Source organism: Neovison vison, chromosome 13, assembly GCF_020171115.1.
Source record: "Neovison vison isolate M4711 chromosome 13, ASM_NN_V1, whole genome shotgun sequence".
NCBI classification, from domain to species: domain Eukaryota; kingdom Metazoa; phylum Chordata; class Mammalia; order Carnivora; family Mustelidae; genus Neogale; species Neogale vison.
In genome coordinates, this window is record NC_058103.1 from 3,192,288 (window position 1) to 3,215,288 (window position 23,001).

The following is a 23,001-nucleotide window of genomic DNA, read 5'->3' on the forward strand; positions in this document are numbered from 1 at the left end:
AGAGGGAACACAGGCAAGGGCGTGGCAGAGGAAGAAACAGGCTTCCTGCCAAGCAGGGAGCGGGACAGACGCTTTAAGGACTGAGCCACCCAGGCATCCCAGGGCTTTGTCTTTCCGTGGAAAACCCTGGGCAAATGGCCTCACCTCCCTGCCTCATCTGTAAGTCGGCAGAGTGGCTGAACCTCCCTCCCTGATCAGTCACAGGCCTGGAGAGGTAACAGGCTCAACGTTCCGCAGAGGCCACACCTCCCCTGGGGCCTCCCTCCCCTTGAGGCCACCTCCATTCCCCAGGCCAGGCACGTGCCAGGTGCTGGCCCGCTGCTGCAGACGCCCAAGGAGGACAGCCGGCACACAGGTGGGCACCAGTGGGGGACGGAGACCGGGCAGGAACACGGTGGGGGAGCTCCCGGAGGGGGGCTCTGAGGAGGACGTGGCAGCAGGTGGGGGCCGTGTTCCAGGACAGTGGGGCAGGGGATGCTGGGAGGAGAGGCTGGGGCCAGATCCTTCAGTACCCTCACGCCAGGGTCTCTGCGGACACGCAAGCATACCAGAAGAATACATTTCTAGAAGTAGGCTTGGTTGGCTGTCAAAGGGTACAGGTATTTTAAATGGATTTTGGTCGATATTGCCAAACCGCTCTCCACACACAAACACGCGCCCGCCGTCACAGGAACACGCGCTCCTACACCCTTGTCGGCTCCATCGGACGTTTCAGTCTTTGACATGACAGGTGGAAAAGGCGGTGACTGCGATCTGCAATTACTTAATAATGTCCCAGTAAGTATATTTTGATATTTATTAATCATATATAGCTTCTGTGAATCGCTGCTTCATGGCTTTTGCCCACGGTAGTGGGCAAATCGGAAATCAGGTCTTTGCAGATGTAATCAGTGAAGATGAGGCCCCAGGGCAGGGGGTGGTTAGGATTAGGGTGGACCCTGACTCCAACCATGGGTGCCCTCATGAGAGGAGAGGACATGCCCCAGAAGGTGGCATCTGAGCAGGGAGGCAGACGGCTGCCAGCCAAGGAACGCCGAGGACCACAGCCTCCAGAAGCTGGCAGAGGCGGGAAGGGGCCTTTCCTGGAGCCCTCAGAAGGAGCATGGCCCCGGCAGGACCTTGGGTCTGGCTTTCTGGCCTCCAGCACTGCGACGGAGCACACTGCTGTGTTCTAAGCCACCAGCTCCGTGGCGCGTTGTTATGGCAGCCCCAGGAAAACAACACGCCTATTTAAAAAACCAGATAACCTACTCATACATAAGAATTAACTCCATACTAATAAGTTGTCCTGTCTACCAAATTAATCGTTACTCTGACAGGCACAGAATAGATGTGACCCGTGTGGGAGTCATAAAGCAGAACCACACGGGGGACACCCGCCAAGATTAGAATGTAACCGATATTCCGTTTGCCTGTGTGTCCTTCTCTCGTGCCCCCTCACCTTCCCCCAGGGAGGAACCCCTCGCCCGAATATCCGAATTTTGTGTTTCTACTTCCTTTGCTTAAAAAAGTTACGTTACACATCAGTGTGAGCCAGACAAAATACTGTTTCGAATTTTACTAAAACGGAACTCTACCTTGTGAATCTCCCGAGAGCGGGCGGAGAGTCGCGCTTCTCAGGCTAACGCTTGTGCGGTGGTGTAGCGGGGGGTGCTCAGTCTGCACTGCCCGACAGGAACGTTGTCCTGGAATTTCCCTGCCTCGTCGCCTGAAGTGTGCTGAGTCCGCCACCACCGACTAGGCCCCGCCCCACTGACGGACATGTGGGGCTGCCCCCAGAGCTCCGCGGCTCGGGTTCGCTGGGCCCTGTCTGCTGCTGCGTACGGGCGACAGTCTCTCTCACACAGCCACCGGAGGGACTGCTAACGAGCTGAGTACAGGAATGTTCAACCTAGTAACACATCGCCGAACTGTCCTCCGCCGTGGCTGCGCCTACACGATAAATTCCCATTACAAGGCCACACATTTTCCCAGAAAAGGAGATTGCTAGAATTCTGACTCTCCACAAATTAACAGAACTGTTTAAAGAGACCACATTCATGGGGCGCCTGGGTGGCTCGGTGGGTTAAAGCCTCTGCCTTCAGCTTAGGTCATGATTCCAGGGTCTTGGGATTGAGCCCCACGTCGGGCTCTCTGCTCAGCAGGGAGCCTACCCTCCACCTCGCCCCTCTGCCTACATGTGATCTCTGTCAAATAAATAAATAAAATCTTCAAAAAAAAAAAAAAAAAAAAAAGAGACCACCACATTCGATCGTTTCCAGACTAGGTGTGATAGTGATAGTGGGGATTCTTTCCTGGCACTTTAAATTATGCTAACGATTTACAGATTAAGATAAAACAACTTGAAAACAGCTGATGTCACATCAATAGCCTGGTTTAAACGTAGGAAAGAAATTCTCCTACGAGCTGTAACGGGCCAAGTGCTTGATGCTTCATCATCCTGGATCTCATCAACACCCAGAGTATTGACGCCCTTCATAAGACACGGAAACGTGGGGATGTCAGGGGGACTGGGCTGTAGACATGCCTCTGAGTTGCTCGCTCTTCCTAAAAAGAAGCCCACGGCAGGACAGGGGTGAGACTGAGTGCGTTCCTAGCCAACAGGAAGAGACTCAGGAGCCCCATCCCAGGCCTGCTGTCCTGCTGTCAGGAAGGGGTCACCACGGTGACCTGGGGCAGGTGAACCCCTACTTGTTACTTTTTTTTTAAATTTCTTTTCAGCATAACAGAACTCATTGTTTTTGCACCACACCCAGTGCTCCATGCAATCTGTGCCCTCCTTCATACCCACCACCTGGCTCCCACAACCTCCCACCCCCTGCTCCTTCAAAACCCTCAGACTGTTTTTCAGAGTTCATACTTGTTACTTTAAAACCAGTCTCTAGGGGCACCTGGGTGGCTCAGTTGTTAAGCCTTTGCCTTCGGCTCAGGTCTTGATGCCAGGGTCCTGGGATTGAGCCCTGCATCGTGCTCCATGCTCAGCGGGAAGCCTGCTTCCCCCTCTCCCACTCCCCCTGCTTGTATTCCCTCTCTCACAGTGTCTCTGTCAAATAAATAACTAAAATCTTTTAAAAAATAAAAATATAATAATAAAACCAGTCTCTTTACAGCCTAGTCTGGTGTTCAGAGTCAGTTACTTACACAGTGTCTAACTGACACACTCACAAGTCTTTCTTGAATGAAATTAATTTCTGGATTCTATTCTGCAAATAAAAATAACTGGTTTTTGCAAGAAGCGAAGTATAACTTTGACAGCAACATACCAACGTGTGTAAGTGTTACCGCGTTACTCATTAAGTACACGTCTCATTCATCTGAACTGACTCACTGAAGGAATTATTCACATAATTCATATAATTCATATATTCATATAATTATTATTAGGCCAAACCCTGTTTCTATTTTCCATGGTTCCTGAAAGTCCTTAATAGCTGGGAACGTCTACAGAAATCATACAGGAAGAAGACTTTACAAGAGAAGAAAATCGCAGGCACAGGGAAGTTGCACAAGGGTAATAAACATGTAGATTATGAAGCAGAGGACTTGGGGTGCCTGGGTTAAAGCCTCTACCTTCGGCTCAGGTCATGATCCCAGGGTCCTGGGATCGAGCCCCACATCAGGCTCTCTGCTCCTTGGGGAGCCTGCTTCCTCCTCTCTCTCTGCCTGCCTCTCTGCCTACTTGTGATCTGTCTGTCAAATAAATAAATAAAATCTCAAAAAAGAATAAAAATTTAAAAATTAAAAAATGAAGCAGAGGACTTTTCATTTCATAAAAAAAAAAAAACAAAAACTGTCCTAAATTTTGGTCAATAAATGCGGTAGAACATCCACCAGGAACTGCCTGGCCAGACAGCCTGGCCGCATGTCTCTGGTCCTCTCCCGTCTTGGTCCCATTAATGACGGTCCTGCCAAGTGCAGATGTCATCCCCAGCGGCCCCCCAGCCTCTCAGCAACGTCTGCCTCTCCTGCCCACACATAAACCCTCTCCAGCTCCTGCTGGCGCTGGAGCTCCACTCTGCTGACCCTTCCACACTGGCCACTGCTAGACGACCTCACTCTGCAGTCTGTAAGCATTAGTGTGCCCCAAGCCTCTGTCCCCAAGGCTACAGGGACCACCTAAGATGCACCAGTAGCCCAGACCACTGCCCTATTCTCCCCTCAAGCTGCTATGCTCCAGTAAGCCCCAGCTCCAGAGTTCATCCAGCTGATCGAGCTACAGACCCCGGGCGTCGTCCTTAACACATACTCCGTATTTAAGCCGTGGGCTAATCCCACTGCCTCTACCTTCCCAATGTGTCCCAGTGTACCTGGTCCTCCTGCCCCCTTCCTGCACAGACCAACACTGCCTTGCCTCTATATTCTCCTCTTACCCCATGCCTACGTGTCGCACCTGCCAGAGTGCTGCACCTGATGGGGAACTGTGACATCAACCCCTTGCTCAAGCTGCCCAGTGCCTAGCCCCACCCTCTCCCCTGCTACCCATCACCTCTGCACCGCCTCTCACAGTTCCTGAAATCCACCTGCCAAGTCAGTCCCATCTCAGAGCCTGTGCACTCCTAGCTGTTCTCTCCGCTCTGGGCACTCGTCCCACACTGGGCCCTGACTGCCTTGGAGAGGCCAGCCCCGACCACCTCTTTTTCCATGATGCTAGTGCATTTTTCTTCATAGTACAAATCACTACCCCACATTACATTTGCCTGTTAATTACTTCTTCCCACTAGAAGCTGAGCATCACCACTGAACCCACAGCTCCCAGAACAGTGCCCAGCACACAGTAGGTACTCAGTGAATATTTGTGCAAGAAATGGACAAATATTTGGGGGTTACTGTGATATTGATTGGTTTTTAAAGTCTGTCCTCCACCCCCAACATCTCTAACTTACAGATAAGGGATCTGATCTCTAACACACACACACAATATAGAACCGTGCCAAAATAATCAAGGCATGAAAAATGTGAAATTCTTATCTCTCTCCAAGACAGACAGCTGCACTTCGATGCTGCAGGATGAATTACCCTGTTGAAGTGATGATTATGTCCCAGAGCTGCTTAAACGATCAAGCAATCCAACAAGATTTTGAGGACATTCCCTGGGACAAGAGAAAAATTCTACCTTTTTTGATAATTAGTCTTCATTTTTTTTTTTTTTTGGCATTCCAAATGATAGTCAATCAAGGGAATGGGAAAATGTTAATTATACAAATCAAAATGGGCAAAACAAATAAAGCTTAACTCTGAATTAAAGCCAGATGAAAACTGCCATTTCCTCCTGTTTTCTCTTTATTCCTGTTAGAATAGTGCTTTAAAATGCTATTCTGTGACACAATTACACTTGGCCGGAGCTGCAGGCGGAGGGGCGGCGCACCTGTAGGGTGATCAGCGGAACCTGACTCTTGCAGTGGCCGCACGTGGCCTCCCGGTACTTGCAGGCCTTTTCCACGTGGTCACGCAGATCTCTTCTCAACACTTTTTCTTTGCAGTCAGCACGAATGCACGAAAGCTCTTCAAACTGGCAATCGTTCTTTAAATGCACCTGTAAAACAAACATTTCAAGGTTCTTAACTGGCAAAGAAATTCAATCTGAAATACGGATTCTAGCCTCCAGAAACATTTCCGCTTGCCGCTAGACCAGTTTTTCACAGAGAAGAGTGACAAATGTATTGAGAGACAATGAGTTTTGTGTTCTATTTAGTGATGACCCAAACTATACTGCTTTTGAAGGAGTAAGCCAACTCTCCTTCCTGGGTATCAGGTTATCGGCTAAGGAATTTGTTTTACTCCAGTTTGAGTGCCCTTCCAGGATAAAATAAGATGCTAATTAAAAAAAAAAAAAAAAGCCATAAAAGTTATGTGGAATTTCATGGTTTAAAAAAAAAAAAAAAACCAGAAGGTTTTACTGGGCCTTCCAAAATTAAAAACCGGTTCAGATTTCTTTCCATCCTAAATAGGGTGGGGGTGTTTAAAAACCAGTTGGCAATTCTGCCAATGATGTCATAAAAATAATATTTCATACCTCAGTGGCTTGGAATGCTTTCATGTTTGGTTGTGTTTTGAAAATCAGCGTAACCATGGTCTTAGGGTACCACATCATGCTGATCAGGCTGTTATATCTCCTTTTTTTTTTTTTTAAAGATTTATTTATTTCAGAGAGAGAAAGCATGAGTGTGTGCACATCGGGGGAGGAGCTGAGGGAGAAAGAGAATCTCAAGCAGATTCCCCGCTAAGCACGAAGCCAAGTGGGGGGCGGTTGCTCCATCTCACCACCCTGAGGCCGTGACCTGAGCTGCAATCAGGAGTCTGATGCGAACCCGACTGAGACACCCAGGCGCCCCAAGGAGTTCTATTTCTTAATGGAAGCACCAAGCACAACCTCCAGGACTTACCAGCAGGTGTCCCAGCGTCAACTGCTCTGTGCAGCCTTCACCTTCATTCCTGCAGTAGATCTGAAGAGCGAGAATCTCTCTCTTGCAGCAATTATCCTTAAACACCTGAAACGGGGAAGACGGTTATTTCAGAGGATTAATATTGCTTTATCTCCACATGCTGCTACTTCAGAGAAGGCAAAACCACTTTAAAAAAATCAGGAGAGCATCCCTTAAGTGGACCTCAGAAGGCATTAAGGACCATCTTAATTTCTAATTTCTAAAGTAGAATGAAGGAGATGTTCCCACTAAGAGTCACAATTTAAATAATACAACCTTAACTACCATCTTTTATTAGATAAGCCAAATGAAAACAAGTTACACGAAATAATTAAAGATCACTTTGGAGCATCCAAATACTCTGGGTCAACTCTGACGTGATCTCAAGGTGAGGATGCACCAGGACCAGGTTCGTATTTGGACTCTGGGGACTTCCAGGAGCCAGCTCTGCGGGGGCAGCCATGCATGGACCACACCGACCAAGGGACAAGGGCAGAGCCCACTATCACTCAATGCCTGTGTAGGTCACTTGGTAAAGAAATACAAAACTACTGTAGAAGATCGTATCTTGCAGACGTTTTGTAAAACATTTTAGTCCTTTATTCTGAGGTTATATCCCTCATAAATCATTTTCACCAAAAAGGAGGCAGTATTAGCCTGCTACTAAAAAAAACTGCCCTCTTTTAAATAAATAGTGTAGTGACTGAAGTTAATCCAATAATGAAAATCTTTCCCTTTGGGGGTGACTGGGTGGCTCAGTCTGTTAAGTGTCTGCCTTTGGCTCAGGTCATGATCCTATGGTCCTATGATTATGCCCTGCGTTGGGCTCCCTGCTTGGTGGGGAGCCTGCTTGTCCCTCTGTCCCTCCCACTACTCAAATAAAATCTTTAAAAGTTAAAAAAAAAAAAAGTTTCCCTTTGAAAATGAAAACCTTTCTTCCTTTCTTTATATTTTCCCCTTAGAAAACAAGGAGGTTCATCCTTTCCAGCAACACAATCTAGACCGTCTTCGTCTTCAGGCATTTCTAAGAAACTCCTATGTTAACACTCTGTAATAGTGAAAAAATAGACAGGATCTTAATATGCCTTTCTCAACTCCAGAGGCAAAGAAATAGAATCAACAGCTGCTAAGAGTTAAAAATAAAGTAATTTGGAGTCAAATCTAATCCTTCATAAACATGACCTTTTTAAAAACACACTAAAGTCACCAAACAGGTATTTTTAGCCAGTGGGAAATAAATTTCTTTTTTGTGGCATTAAGTTTCTTAAGTCATTTGAGTTTAACTTTATGGATACAAAACAAAGATTGGCAATGTCAAAACAGTTAAAGTACAGAATCTAGAGCTGAGATGATTTACTACATCTGTCCCATTACATAGATGAGGAGCCTGAGGCCTGACAGCGACCAGCAGACGATCTCAGTCTCAAGCCCCCTTTCCCATGAGGATCCAAGGCATTAGTCGCTGTCATTCACGGTGCTCCAACAAAACTAGTAATTCTTCTCCACTTACTAATGCCATTGAAAAATAGGGATTATAATTCTGAACAGTGAGACAGACCAGGTCCGTTGTTTGAACCTCTACCTCGATCACAGGGGTCAGAAACACATTAATAAGTTAGTGGCCATGCTAAGATCAGGGGTAGCTGGGTGACTGTTTTCTTAGAAACAAGCCCCTCCCTTTGACAGAGTGCCGCCTGCAGCAGCAATAAACCCCGGGAAGACAAGGGACGTGCGTGGTGCCAGCTCTAGCTCTACGCTGCCCAGAGGAGTTACACGAGGCGCCCTTGTTCCGGCAGCAGAGGGGCCCTCCTCTGCCGGGACCCCCAAATCCCTGCACTTGCCTGCACTGCCCTGACCGCAAACCCAACCTGAAAAGTGCTCTGGACACAAAAACACAGAGCAGGAATTTTATTGTACAAGTTAATGACCTACATTTAAAAAATTGTTCTGTTCATCAACCAAAATATTGGTACCACACATTTTTACTGATACTTTAAGAATGACTCATTTCAGACTCAAAGCATGCCTAGGGGGTCTGCCAACGCGTAGATGACCAGAGGTGCTGTTACAGTGCGGGGAGGGGAGGTGGGGTGTGCGGATCAGAGCCCCAGGACGGAAGCTGGTGGATGGCCCCCTGAGGCCCCCTCTGAGACTCTGCCCTGCCAGAGAGCTCTCACGGGTACACATAATCACGTGGCAGGGGGGAGGGTGGAAACCCCACATCTGTCTAATGAGTGGGAGGTGCTGCACGGGGGCAGACAGAAAGCCAATCCTGCTGAACTCCTGAGACTGGCCGGATGCCAGCTGTCTGGGGGAGAAGCCTGAGAGGAGGGCCTGTACCTCCACATTTCACCCCCACAGCCCTCCCGAGGTGGGACTGCTATTGTCACAGGCAAGGACACAGGTTCAGAGGCTGAAGGTCCTGGCCAGGGTCACCCAGCTGGGCAGCTGTCCTGCCTCAACCCTGCAGCACCCGCGGTCAAGCCCCGAGACAAAACCAGAGCGTGCCGAGAGCACCAGGTGCAAACCATGGGCCAAGCAGGACTGAAGCGTTTGAAAAGGTCATTTATTAAAATCCCAAAAATACCTTATCTTTAATGATGCCTTCTTGACACGCAGTACATTTTGGGCTTGAGGAGCTGAGGGGAAAACACACCATGAAGACATTAGATAGAGCAGAAGTTCTGTTCTCACTTGAACCTTTATGGTCAACCTGGTGTGCGAAGTTCACAGCCGCAACCAGAGGTCCGGGATGCCACGGCGAACTGGGTTTCAAATATGAAGCCACAGGAGAAAAGAGCTCAATTTTTTAAATGGTAATTTTTCCCAAGGAAGTTTTTAAGCAGCACAGCTGACATCAGTCCCACTTGGAAAGTCCCTTTCCATTAAAAGTGAGATTTTATTTCAGAAACCAAAACTAGCCTAGCCCTCCGTGAGTGGCTCTGTGGTGTGAGCGTCCCCGGCTGATTAGGAGGGCCTAGAGGCGGTCTTGTTTTCTAAAAACAGCTAGTACTTTCTCCAGAAGTTATTTTCTGTCACAATATCCTGAAAAGCCAATGCAATTCCACGGCTCACTGGCCCCATCTAAGGAAGCCACTGTCCACCACATCATTCTTGCCCCCAAACACAGGACAAGAGCCCCTGCTCCCAAGCTGTCCTTTTTTGGACTTGATTCTAACCCCATCTTGTGCTGGAAATCACCTCCTAGAGATTAAAAATAAAACGAAGTTTGAGTCCTCTCTACTTCCACGGCCCCTGCCCTAGACAGCCAAGGGCTCCAGGAGTCCAGGACAGGAAGGCTGGTGGAGGCTTTGGGGAGGTGAACACGGGGTTGGACACGTGTCCACCGGAGCCCTGGGCAGACTGGGGAGGCTTCACAGGCCTGGGAAGCTGGGCAGAAGAACTAAGGGCTGATGGGAGACAAAATTAATGTGTTTCTAAATAAAAGCTTTCACTTAGACTATAATATGAAGCTTGTGCTAAACTGCCTTAACTCTCTTTACATCCTTAGACCCTAGGGGTGAGTGGCATTTGGATGGGATCCCCGGATGCCTGCAAAAACACGGAGCAGGAGGAGAGCCAAGTGCAGAACAAGGAGGGAAATCAGAGGAGCTCTGGGTACCAGCCCCAGCCCAGCCCCGTGGCCAGCAGGCCTCCCCCAGCCCAGCACACAGTCCGGGTTTGCCCGTAGGAAACCGCAGGTGCTCTGAGTCGGCTCGGCCATCACTAAGCTTGACTCAAAAGTCATTTTAGCCACAAGGCAGGGAAAGCTGAGCTCACTGTTTGGATAAGTGGATAAGACTACAGCCGGAAGGACCTGGGGGAGGACGCCTGCAGTGCCATTATCAAGGGCCATGCCCTCAGCGGTGAGTCAGGAGAAGTGGGCAGCCTTCCCAGGCCCCTGTGCCTGACCCTGGGGACCAAGTCTGACAGCATCCTGCCATGACTCCCAGTGCCCAGCACCATGCCCAGAAAACACCTGGGGAGGAACTAAGACGCTTTCTTGGACGATGCTGTTTGTGCCACCAAACTCCGGCCTGCCTCCTCAACACCCTCTGTGACTCTAAGGTGGCACCGATGCTTAGCCAACAAGGGCTTCCAAGGCACCGGCGTCTGCTCTCCTGACTGCTGAGTAAGCGCGCACACACCAGATTCCTACCCAGGTGGGGACCTGTCCTGTCCTCCTGCTGACCTGCCCTACTCAGCCTCTGCCCCCCAGGAGCACCTGCACTTTCAGGGCTCCCCACCACCTGCACGGAGAGGGGACACTGTGGCACAGGACCGGGTGCTCGGCGAGCACATCGGGAGACGCTTGGCGGGGAGGAGACAGAAATCTGTGGGATGGGGCTGGGTAGGCCAGTCTGCGAGTCCCAGAACCCTGGACAACTCAGGGATGAGGTTCGACTGAGTTTCCCTAAACGATTCACAGGCGAGGCTCCGAGAATTTGATCTGAGCGTCTGGAGACGTTTAAGCTTTAGAGGGCACTGCTTAGAGACGCGGCGGCGGGCGGGAGGCGGGGAAGCCGCGGGCCGCGGGCCTACCTCAGCAAGGCAGCCATGCAGGTCTCGCAGAACCGGTGTCCGCACTCGGTCTGCTTCGGGTTACACAGCACCAGGCGGCACTTCTCACACTTGTACTTGTCCTCCACGGTCTTCACAAACCTCTCTTTGTAGCCTCCTTGCTCGGGGACGAAGACGGACGTGCTGGCGGCGCCGCGGTCGGGGTGCAGCTTCAGCGGGGGGTTGGGCGGCAGGGTGCCGGGGGGGTCCAGCTTCTTACTCGGCTCCATTTTAGGAAAGAGAAATTCTGTGGAGGGAAAACAACGGTCCTGAGTGAAACGCTAACCCGTCATCCTGTGCAAGGAGAAGAAACACAGCTTTCGGGATGGGAAAGTGCCGGAGCACCGTGGGGTTTTCCAGTTTAAGTAATGCGCGAGATCCCTCCTGACCTCACTGCCTGATGGCAACAAGACATGAGCAAATGTGCTTCTCCCCTTTCGACATCGGCCGAACGCTACTGTTGACGTTACTGGGCGAAAAACCTCTAAAAGGTACTGGTTGTGTCATTAAGGTTCCTTGCAGTACAGGTAATACCTGGCTGTAACTTAAAAGTTCTGCGCATCATTCTGATATTTTGGGCAAAGCAACAGTCGTTCTCAGCCAGTTTTATTTCTTGGTTCTCCTCACTGCCAATAACAGCCCCATGATGTGACTCACGGGTGGCCTGCCCCACGGTGTCACTCACTCCAACCACAGCAGGCACGTTTGGATGGTGTCTGCGGACTCATGTGATTCCTGCCCCCACCAAGACCCCAAGAGTGCCCACGACACTCCAGTCTGGGTGCGCTGTGATTGGCACCTGCTCTTGGCGCCTGCGGCCAGCCTGACCCCACCTTGCCCCCCACCCCCCCACCGCCACCGCAGGACCCCACGCTGCGCACCACAGGGCCTCAGGGTGCACCCGCTGGTGTCTACAGCAGGCAGGCCCCTCCTGTGCCCCGGATGGAGTTGGGAGGGGACACGCCGGGACTGAACAGGTCCCCTGTGCCCACACAGGCAGCCATCCTCCTGCACATGGTGACAAGTGCGCAGACGGCTGGGTCCCACCTGCAAGTTCCCAGCAACAGGCCCAATGAGCAGCTCCTAGACAGGAGCCAGAGCGACCGCAGCCTGCGCGGGCCTCCAGCTGACGTGCACAGCAGCACATCTGGCGAACCTGCAGAGGAATTTCTCTCAGAGCTCACCAGGTCTCTCAAAACTACAGTGTTTTTTGCTCAATCCATTTATTTCTGCTAATTACAAAAATAAGGACCAAATTCCTTCTTCTCACAAGGCCGCGAGTGTCTGTGCCTCATTCTGTTCCCTTCTCTTCCCAGTGCAAGGCTGCCGTGGGCTGGTCTGGGGCCTGGCCGGTGCCTTCGGACTGACCAGCGGGGGCGAGGCAGACCCTCACCCCAGGCCACGGTGTGCTGGGTGCAGAGCCCACCCTCTAGGGCCTTGTTCTGCCTCTTTATGAGACTGCAGGAATGAATGTCTCCTGACTAGGGCTGCACAGAATGCCAGCAGCTCAACATCTGAAAAATAAATGAACTGGTGTTCTAGCCACTCTCGGGCTGGTTTTAATAAAATAGAACATCAGTGTGGCAAAGAGTGGGAGCTTCCTGCAAAATCCATTTATGAAAACAAACAAAGCTTCCAAAATGGCCTCAGAAGGCTACAGCCCTTTGCGCACCAATTTGCCGACCAGAATCTTATTCATTAAGACGCCAAGCGGCGAGGTGCCTGCTGCCTACCTTGTCTATCTGCCTGTCTTACCTTCTGCAGATGCTCTGGGTTCACCGCCCCCTTGTCAAGGAGGCTCACCCTGGCCAACCCCACTCACCAGGCCTGCTTTGCCCTGCTGTGTTTTCTCTATGGCACTTCGCACCCTCTAACTCTACAGCTTCTTGTTAATTGTCTCTCTCCTCAGGCAGAACATAAGCTCCTTGGAGACATGGGTTTTGTTGACAGACAAGCCCCAGGTACCCAGAATAGCGCCCAGTGTGCAGAAGGTCCCCAGTGCACATTTGCTGAGCTAATGGAGGGAAGGGTGACGTCCGAGCCACTAGTACCAAGCTGCGTCTCTATGACAGGAACACTCTTTAGCTTGTAGATCTGGTCTTGGAGCCTCCAGCCTTGAAAATCTCTTCTTAGATTATAAGCTACTTATGACTTTGGTTTAGTATCTTAGCCAATAGTGTGAAGGAAGCTATGTGTTCAATAAACAGTTTTTAATGAGAAATATCTGATTCCTGGGGCGCCTGGGTGGCTCAGTTAAGCATCTGCCTTCAGCTCAGATCATGATCGCACAGTCTCAGGATCAAGCCCCACGTCAGGCTCCCTGGTCAGTGGGGAGTCTGCTTCTCCCTCTGCCTCTCCCTACCACTTGTGCTCCCTCGCTCTCAGTCTCTCTCAAATAAATAAAACCTTCCCCCCAAAAGAGAAATATTTGATTCTTTAAAGGTAAATTCCTATTATAAACCTGACAGACAATCAACTTTGGATCAAACTAATGATAAATAATAAATATTTATTTACCTATAACATGCCATACTCTATATAAAAGTAAAGAATACAGCTTGGGATCTTTTGTTCTTATACGTTACTTAAGACAAGTGAACAGATGCAACTTCTATCCAGGTACCTCAGAGAAAACATCAGAGCAGCCCTGTGCTGACGGGCAGAGGGCAGCCCATGGCCAGCAGGTCTGTCCGGACTTCCCCGTGAGGCAGGTGCCGACGTGGCCGCCTCTGCGGTGGGCCACTGAGGGCCTCTGACAATCCTACCCAGCATCCCTGCATCTCGTCGCACGCATGGCCCATTCCCCATCTAGGCTGCAGGCTGAAGAATGAGCCTTCAGGGAAGGAGGGAAAGACGGCCTGCAGTGCTTGGGCTGCAGGAACCATACGCCAGACCTCCTCTACCTTATATTCACAGCGGAGGACAAAGCAGCAGAAGCAGATGGTCTGAACATGAAATGTCCAGAAGGGGCAAATCTATAGCAACAGAAAGCAGATTCATGGCTGCCAGGCCGGGGGAAGGGGAACGTGTACTAATGTGCATGGGGTCTCCTGCTGAGGGCATGGAGGTGTTTGGGGACTGGATAAAGGGGGCGGGTGCATAACCTACAACCCACTGCTGAACCAGACACTTGAAGGAGATGAATTTTATAGGACGAGAATCATATCTCAATTTAAAATCTAAACAAAAAGTAATATAAAATAACTGTTCAACTGGGGGTAGGGGTTTAGGGAGAGGGTGGTGGGGTTATGGACATTGGGGAGGGTATGTGCTATGGTCAGTGCTGTGAAGTGTATAAACCTGGCGATTCACAGACCTGTACCCCTGGGGCTAAAAATACATTATATGCTTATAAAAAAATAAATTTAATTTTTAAAAAACTGTTCAAAATGGTTCCATTTGGATTTGGTTAATTTGTGACATTTATATATAGTGGCACATGCTCTAAAGTATAAGACTCTAACACTAAACTATACCTGCCCAATGCTGTGGTCAGTGGCAGACATGTGGGGGAGCAGAGAAAGACTTTCATCCATATTATAGCAGACTTTATTTATTTATTTGACACAGAGAGAGAGGGAGAGAGAGTGAGCGAGAGGGAACACAGCAGGGAGAGTGGGAGAGGGAGAAACAGGCTTCCTGTGAAGCTGGGAGCTTGACATGGGGCTCGATCCCAGGACTCTGGGATCGTGACCCGAGCCGAAGGCAGGCACCCAAGTGACTGAGCCACCCAGGTGCCCCTTTCCATATTATAACAGCAGGTGCCCTCAGAGAAGACAACAAACAACTAAAACACGGGGCTTTAAAGTGCAAAGAATAAGGACCAGATCCTCTGACTGCAAATACCCAGAGGCAGACGCTCTCTTCTGGAGCTCTGTGAGAGCGTAGAGACATCCAGAAATGGCAAATGCATGTAAAGAAACATGTCTTCTCCCTCCACACAAACCGTGTCACACATGGAAATGAATCAACAGCTTCATCTTGGGGGCGTCTGGGTGGCTCAGTTAAGGGTCTGCCTTCAGCTCAGGTCATGGTCCCAGGGTCCTGGGATCGAGCCCTGCATCGGGCTCCCTGCTCAGCGGGAAGCCTGCTTCTCCCACTCCGGCCCCCCCTGCTTACGTTCCCTCTCTCTCGCTCTGTCTCCGTCAGATAAACACGGTCATATACAGATCCACTTTATTATTCTGAAGGCTGCATATGGCACTCCAATGGTTGGTTTACCTTACTTTATATAACCAGTTCCACTAATGGACAGACTTAGGCTTGTTTGATATATTGCTATTTTTAAAAAAGATTTTTTTTTTTAAGAGATAGCAAGTGAGAGCGTGTGAGCATGAATGGGGGAGGGGCAGAGGGAGAGGGAGAATCCCAAGTAGACTCCCTGCGGAGCACAAATCATGACCTGAACGGAAATCGAGTCAGATGCTCAACTGACTGAGCCGCCCAGGCGCTCCTGATGTTTTGCTATTATGAACAACCTGCAGTGAACATTCCTGAACACAGGCAACCATACAGCAACAGAACTACTGGGTCAAAGGCGATGTGCAATTTGTGGTACTGTAATCACTGCCAAACACTTCCAAAAGGTTGTACATTACATATTTCCTCCCAACATTTACTAAACTGTTAAACAAATATTTTAGAGAACAGCCCATTTCACTCAAATACTGACAGTTCCCACTTTACTTCAGCCTCGACTTTCCTGATGACTGCTGCCGGCTACACGGCTGTACGAACATCAGGCCCCTCAGCCTGGGAACGGCAGTGTCGCGGGGGTGGGCGGCAGGCCCACTACCTTCCTACATGGGTGGGAGAACCTTTTTCTAGGAGAGCAACTCGGCAAACGTCTGCCAAACCAACCACATTTTACTTCAACAAATACAACGGGGCACATACAACATACACAACGCTGTGCCTCACACATCGGGGACACCGGGATGAAGGAGACTGTGCCCATCCTTAGAGAGCTCTGAGGGAGTCGCGAGGAGGGGAGCACTCCGGCTGAATAAGCACAGGACGTGAGCGCGGCAGGTACAAAGGGCCCAGGTGCAGATCTTCCAAAGAGAAAGATGTCACATAGGTTTTGGGGAGGTCGGGGCTTCGGGAGTCGGACTGGAGGTATCAGTTCAGTTCCAACAGAGGAGGACCAGAAGGAGCAGCAGCAGACACAGCCCTGTTAGGCAGTCATGGAGGGGAACCTGGTGTTAGGGGTTCTGGGGGAGGAACCAGCCAGGCAAGACATCTGGCACTGAGCGGCCTGGGTGGTAAGACTGCTTCAGGGTCTTCCCTCAGGTGGATCCTTGGGGACAGCACTGATCCTCAGGGTCTCACTTCTCTTTACCTGAAAAGCAGTACTAGCCCTAAGGGTCCTAGCACTATCAGGCATCACTGTAATATTTTATGTTGAGTCTGTAGACTCTGCTGCACTGTGTACAGAGAAGATACATCCTCCCGCCAATGGCGGCCAGGCAGCCTGACAAGGACTGGGTTGTTTCCCCATCTTACTTAGACACCCCCAAGCCTTGTTTTATTTATTTTTATTTTTTTAAAAGATTTTATTTACTTGACAGACAGAGATCACAAGTAGGCAGAGAGGCAGGCGCGGGGGGAGGATAAGCAGGCTCCCCACCAAGCAGAGAGCCCAATGCGGGGCTCCATCCCAGGACACCAGGACCATGACCCGAGCCGAAGGCAGAGGCTTAACCCACTAAGCCACCCAGGTGCCCCCTAAGCCTTGTTTTAAAAGCCCCTTCTCAGCAATATGATAAGAAAAAGAAATAAAAGGCATCAAGATCAGAAAGGAAGAAATAAAACTATTTCTATTTTCAGATGACATCATCCTGCATATACAACTCAGGAATCAACTAAAAACGAGTTGAACTAATAAACTTATTCAGCAAAGTTGCAGAATAAGAGATTGATATATAAAAGTCAATTGTGTTTTTATATATTAGCAATGAGCAACCCAAAAATGAAATTAAGAAAATGATCCATGGGGGCGCCTGGGTGGCTCAGTGGTTAAGCCGCTGCTTTCGGCTTGGGTCATGATCCCAGGGTCCTGGGATCGAGCCCCGCATCGGGCTCTCTGCTCGGCGGGGAGCCTGCTTCCTCCTCTCTCTCTTTGCCTGCCTCTCTGCCTACTTGTGATCTCTGTCTGTCAAATAAATAAATAAAATTTTAAAAAATAAAAGAAAATGATCCATTTATTTATTTTTTTAAAAAAGATTTTACTTATTTATTTGAAAGAGAGAGAGATCACAAATAGGCAGATAGGCAGACAGAGAGAGAGGCGGAAGCAGGCTCCCCGCCGAGCAGAGAGCCTGATGCTGGGCTCGATCCCAGGACCCGGAGATCATGACCTGAGCCAAAGGTAGAGGCTTTACCCACTGAGCCACCCAGGTGCCCCAAATGATCCATTTATAATAGCATCAAAAAGAATAAAATATCCAGGAGTTACAGGTAACCAAAGGGGGGCAATATATGTGTATTGAACATTACAAAACATTGTTGAAAGACATCAAAGATATCCATAAATGGGAGGCCAGCCCATGCTCACAGGCTGGAAGACACAACACCTGATGAGACAGCCACGCTACTCAAACCGATCAGATGCATCTCAACCCCTATTACAGTCCTGGCTGGTTCTTTCTGCAGAAATTAAGAAGCAGAACCTAAAAGTCAGATGGCAATTCAGGGGACCCAGAATAGAGAAAACAATTTCAACAAAGAACAGAGCTGGAAGACTCACACCTCATTGTTCAACAACTCACTACAAATTAGTCAGGACACTATGGTACTGGTGTTAGACATACAGATCAATGAATGAGAACTGACAGTCCAGAAACGATCCCTCTTGTTTATGGTCAAGTGATTTCCAACACGAATGCCACAGTCTTCTCAATGGGGAAGGAACAGCGTGCGCTCAGTGCCAGCAAACTCACTGTCATCACGGAACAAAGAAGGCCTCTTCCTGGACGCTCTCTTTGCAGCTCAAGGGCTGCACTGGTGGCTACCACTGCTTAGATAACCACGTCCTTCCCTCCCAGGGGAGCCACGCAGCATAGCTCTGGCACACAAAGTATTGTTTCAGGGAGGACAGCTGGGTGGGCTCTAAGACCTCCCTGGCTGGTATCCCTCCTTCCTTCAAAAAAATGTATTAGGTGACACATAAACAAAATGACTGTGTGCATGGGGCACCGGGCTGGCTCAGTCAGTAGTACACATGACTCTTAATCTCAACTTTGTGAGTTCAAACCCCAAGTTGGGTGTGGAGCCTCCCTAAAAAAATAAAATAAATACTATGTACAAGACCCAGGAGAGAATACAACAACCAAAAAGGTCCCAGAATCCACAACATACCTAACAGCCACAATCTCCCCATGTGCTTCCTTAGCCATTGTCCTGCCGCTCTCTGGAAGTCAGCCTGAAGTTCGCACCTATGGCTCTTTTGCTATCATATATATTTTTCTTCTTAAACAATATGCTTTTGCCTGTTTTCGGTCTCCCAGAATGCTATCATACCCAATGTACCCTCTGCCGTCAGCACTGTATGCTCTCACCCGTGGCTGCTGTGTGTGGTAGTTACGCTTCATTCATTCTCACTGCTGTGTGATAGTCCACAGGTGACCTAGCCATTTTCTGATCACAGTTGCCCACCCTTGCTGTTACAGAAAGCATGCTCTGAACATTCCGGCACATCTGTTCTGGGGCCCTCGTTTAAGTCTCTCTAGGGTCTGTGCTCTAGATCACAGAAAACTGTGAAGTCTGTGGTCAGATCTAGCCAGCAGCCGACTTCTACTGGGTTATGGCTACCTATTGTCTACTTCATTGAGCCAAGAATGCATTTTAGATTTTTAAAGGGTTGAACAAACAAATGAAACAAAGGCAACTGTATGACAAGGTCATAAAGCCTAGAATATTTACCATCTTGCCTTTTACAGAAAGTGCCTGCCAGTCCCCGCCGGGCACCCTGCACCTACCGCCAGAGGGACTGCAGAGGTTGTACGCATAGCCAACTTACAAGCGAGGGCCAAACTGCTCTCAAAAGCAAAGCAGCATGAATGTTTCTGTTAATCCACATCTTCACCAACACTTAGGTTCTGCCAACCTAGCAGGTACAATGGTCTGTTTTCTTACTCTGATAATTAAAAAGCTTTTGCATCTTTTCATACATTCATAGGCTCACGGGCCACTTATGCTTTTCCTTCCGTGAAATGCCTGATTGTGTCTCTCTGCCATGTTTTAATTGGGCTATGATCTCTTACAATACTGATTCGTGGGGGTTACCTACATATTGACTGTTCAACCTACACCTGTCTATGTCTTCCTCCAGTCTGTGGATGGCTTTAACTTTATTTATGTCCTTTAAAGAAGAAAAGTTCTTAATTTTAATGTAGTCAAATTCATCCATATCTTGGCATTTTATAAAGATTCATATTATCTTACAGGTGGTGCTGATGAAAAAGGGACAACAGCATATATGAAACCAAACTAGAAAGCAGCTCTAACTCTATTACAAAATTGTTTTCAAAAAAAGAGAATTATGTTGAAACAAAACTAACAAATAAGTCACTATGTCAAACAGACTCACAGTGCTCAAGGGAAACATTCTTCCTAAGTAAGAGCTCTTCGAGTCAGAACCCAGACGTGACATGAACCCTGAGTGGGGCCTATGGGTCAGCCCATGACCTTCTGCATCAGTGAGATGGCCGAAATGGGCCGCAGCTTTCGCAGGGAAAGCAGGAACTAGACACCTCAGCGGGTGCCAGGATTGGTGGACAGATGAATACTCTCAGGTTTACTGATGATCCCAGATTCTACCAGCCATCCATTGTCACTATGAAAAGTTAGTTCTGATTTAAAGTGAGAATCATCTAACCACTTCTTAAAACTAGGACAATAGGAATGACGTCTTTAAGTCTTAAAATAAGACAACTATTCACCTATTGTGTCCTAAGGAAAAGGGAGTTGGATTTGGAAAAACCACCATTGGAGGCAAAATCTTCATAATCAGTTCAGAGGCTGATAATCAGGGGCTTTCCTAAAGCTGGATAGTAATGTGGTGATCACTTTGAGGCTATCTATAAAGTCATGCAGATGGAGAAACCATGGAGTGAATCTGCTTCAGGTTCTCTTCCATCTATGTAAGGGGCGGGTAGAAACCTCAAGATCACCAAAGGAACCCAAACTGCCATCTGCAGGACCAAGTTCTCAGTAACAACATGGGAGAGCACAATTTTACCAGAATGCCCTCTAACCAACAGGTACAAAACAAATATGAAAAATAATTTACCTTTGATCTTTTTTACCTCCCTAAGCCACCTTAAATCCTTTCTGAAATCAGGTATACATAAATTAGGCAAACTCAAAGTTGGTAACAGCATTAAAACCAGACTAATGAGTGGGATCAGTGAAAATGGCTGAGTAAGAAACTCCAAAAGTCTATCTTTCAATAAAAGCACGGGGAAAAAACCTGGCAAAACCCATCAAACACAACTTCCCTGGGACCTTGGAAACTAACTAAAAGCTTGCAGCAATCAGAGGAACACTTAATCACGAGAAACTAGCTGAATCTTGCTAAGAAGAGTAAGCTCAATGGCATTTTACCCAATCCTGAACCCAGGAGCCAGGATGGTGGCCTGGAGGATAACAATCTGTGATCCCAGGACAGGCGTCTGGCAGGAGATGGAGGGGTAGTGGGAGAAGAACAGACCTCATTTGCAAAGAATTTCAGTGGTTTGCTTTGACTTATCTAGAAGACCAACTCAAAGTACTTGGCTTTACCTCAATTAACTCAGAATTCTCCCAATGCTTAGGTGGCTACTGGTGGTGGTGGTAAGGGTGGGGGGTGGTTACTGAAAACATTAAGGGGAAAATTTATTAATCACCACTGCCTGGAGTAATCAGCAACAACTGAGGGAAACAACAGATTAACCAACACATCAAGAAGAAAAGCTGGGATAAAGGACTCTGACTAGCTCCAATGTGTTTCTGGGAATCTACGAGGCCACACAAATGCCCAGGGTTGCGTGCATGCTCAGGAAAGCCCTGAGAAGACCTTAAGCCTCTGGCTGACCTTCAGGTTCTGCACAGAGAAAGAGAATGGTAAGGAAGAGTTGTCGACTGCCTGGCTGTGTGTTGAAAACACTCACAAAGACTCCATCTGAAAAGACACAGAGACAATTTTGATTGTAGGCACTTAAGGAAATCTGTGTCCAATCATGAGCTGAATAGTACGCTAATGGAAGAGGAACTTCAATGACTACACATGATAAAGAATATAAACTTGACAATCTTAGTTCAATAATTCATTATACAAACAACAATTATAACAACAAATCCTGGGGATGAGAGAGAATCTCATTTACAGACTTGCCACATTATAATATTAAAAATGTCAAATTTTTAAAAAAATTACAAAGCATGCAAAGAAACAAAGAAGTATGGCCCATACACAGGGAAAAAAGCAAGAAATAGAAACTGTCCAGGAGGAAACCTAGACACTGGACTTATAAACACTTTAAATCAGCTATTTTACATGTATAAGGAAGCCATAACTAAAGAATAAAAGAAACCATCAGAACAATGGCCCAAAAAACAGAATATCAATAAAGATAAATTTTTTAAAGGAAAAAAATAGAAACTTTGGAGCTGGAAAGCACAAAACTGAAATGGAAAAACTCACAACAGGGGCTAAATAGCAGAACTTAGCAGGCTGAAGAAAGAACTGGAGAACCTGAAGGTGACTGAACTAAGTTCATCTAGTCTAAGTTACAGAAGGGAAAATACAACAAAGAAAAATGAACAGAGCCTCAAAGACCAATGGGGATCGATCACACCAACATATACGTTAGGGGAGTTCCAGAAAGGAGAGGAGGGAGAGAAAGGATTGGAAAGAATAATTGAAGAAACAGGACAAAAAACTTCCCACAGTTGCTGAAAAATAATTAATTGGTTGATTAATTAATCTGCACATCCAGGAAGCTCAACAGTATATAGGCTGAACTCAAAGAAATCCACAGTAATGTACATTATAATCAAACTGTGGAAAAACAAAGAGAAAATTCTGAAAGCAGCAAGAGAGAAGCTACTCCACATATACAAGGATTTCCTTAATAAGTGTAAAGTTGGCATCTCATCAGAAGTCATGGAGGAACTGGGTATGGTGCATACACAATGAATCTCGGAACACTGAAAAAAATTAAATTCAACAACAACAACAAAAAGAAGTCATGAAGGACAGAAGACAATGACGTGACATGTTCAAAAGACTCCTACATCTAGCAAAACTGATCTTCAAAAATGAACAAGACTCTCAACAAAAAAAAAAAAATAGAAAACTGGGGCACCTGGGTGGCTCTGCCTTCAGCTCAGGTCATGATCCCAGGGTCTGCAGGGAGCCTGCTCCGCCCCCACCCCACCTCCTGCCTGCCTGCCTCTCTGCCTACTTGTGATCTCTGTCAAATAAACAAATAAAATCTTTAAAAAAAAAATAGAAAACTGAATCCAACAGTATATTAAAGGTATTACATACCATGACCTAGTGGGATTTATCCCAGGAAGGCGAGAGTGGTTCAGTTTAAGAAAATCAATCAATGTAACATACCACAATAATAGAACAGGGAGAAAAAGATACAATTATCTCAACTGATGTAGAAAAAAAATAGTTGACAAAATCTAACACCCGTTCATTATAAATATCCTCAGAGAACGAGGAATAAAAGGGAACTACCTCAACAAGATAAAGGATATCTATGAAAAACTCACACTTAATGGCAAAAGACTGAAAGCTTTCGCCCTAAAATCAGCAAGAAAGGGAAGGATGTACGCTTTCACCACTGCTAGTCACCGTTATACTGGAAGCTTTAGCCAGCGCAAGAGAAAGAAGTACAAAGCATCCAAATAAGAAAGAAGTAAAATTATTTCCATTTACAGATGACACAGTCCTACATAGAGAAAATCCCAAAGAATTCACAAGAAAAACTAGAGCTAATAAAGGAATTTATCAAAGTTTCAGGGC

The 23,001-nt window shown here is 47.7% G+C and overlaps 1 protein-coding gene across 4 annotated transcripts in view; it reads right to left on the minus strand.

The window, feature by feature from the left end:
- The window catches only part of TRAF3 (TNF receptor associated factor 3), a 114,144-nt gene that overhangs the window by 21,546 nt on the left and 69,597 nt on the right, over window positions 1-23,001 (minus strand). For all 4 annotated transcript variants that reach the window (XM_044231735.1, XM_044231736.1, XM_044231733.1 and 1 more), the window contains 4 exons: window positions 10,965-11,229; window positions 9,010-9,061; window positions 6,384-6,488; window positions 5,366-5,533 (listed from right to left, as the gene is read on the minus strand). In XM_044231735.1, the coding sequence (XP_044087670.1) occupies window positions 5,366-5,533; window positions 6,384-6,488; window positions 9,010-9,061; window positions 10,965-11,212 (573 nt within the window). In that variant the 5' untranslated portion in view covers window positions 11,213-11,229. The remainder of the gene's footprint in view (window positions 1-5,365; window positions 5,534-6,383; window positions 6,489-9,009; window positions 9,062-10,964; window positions 11,230-23,001) is intronic.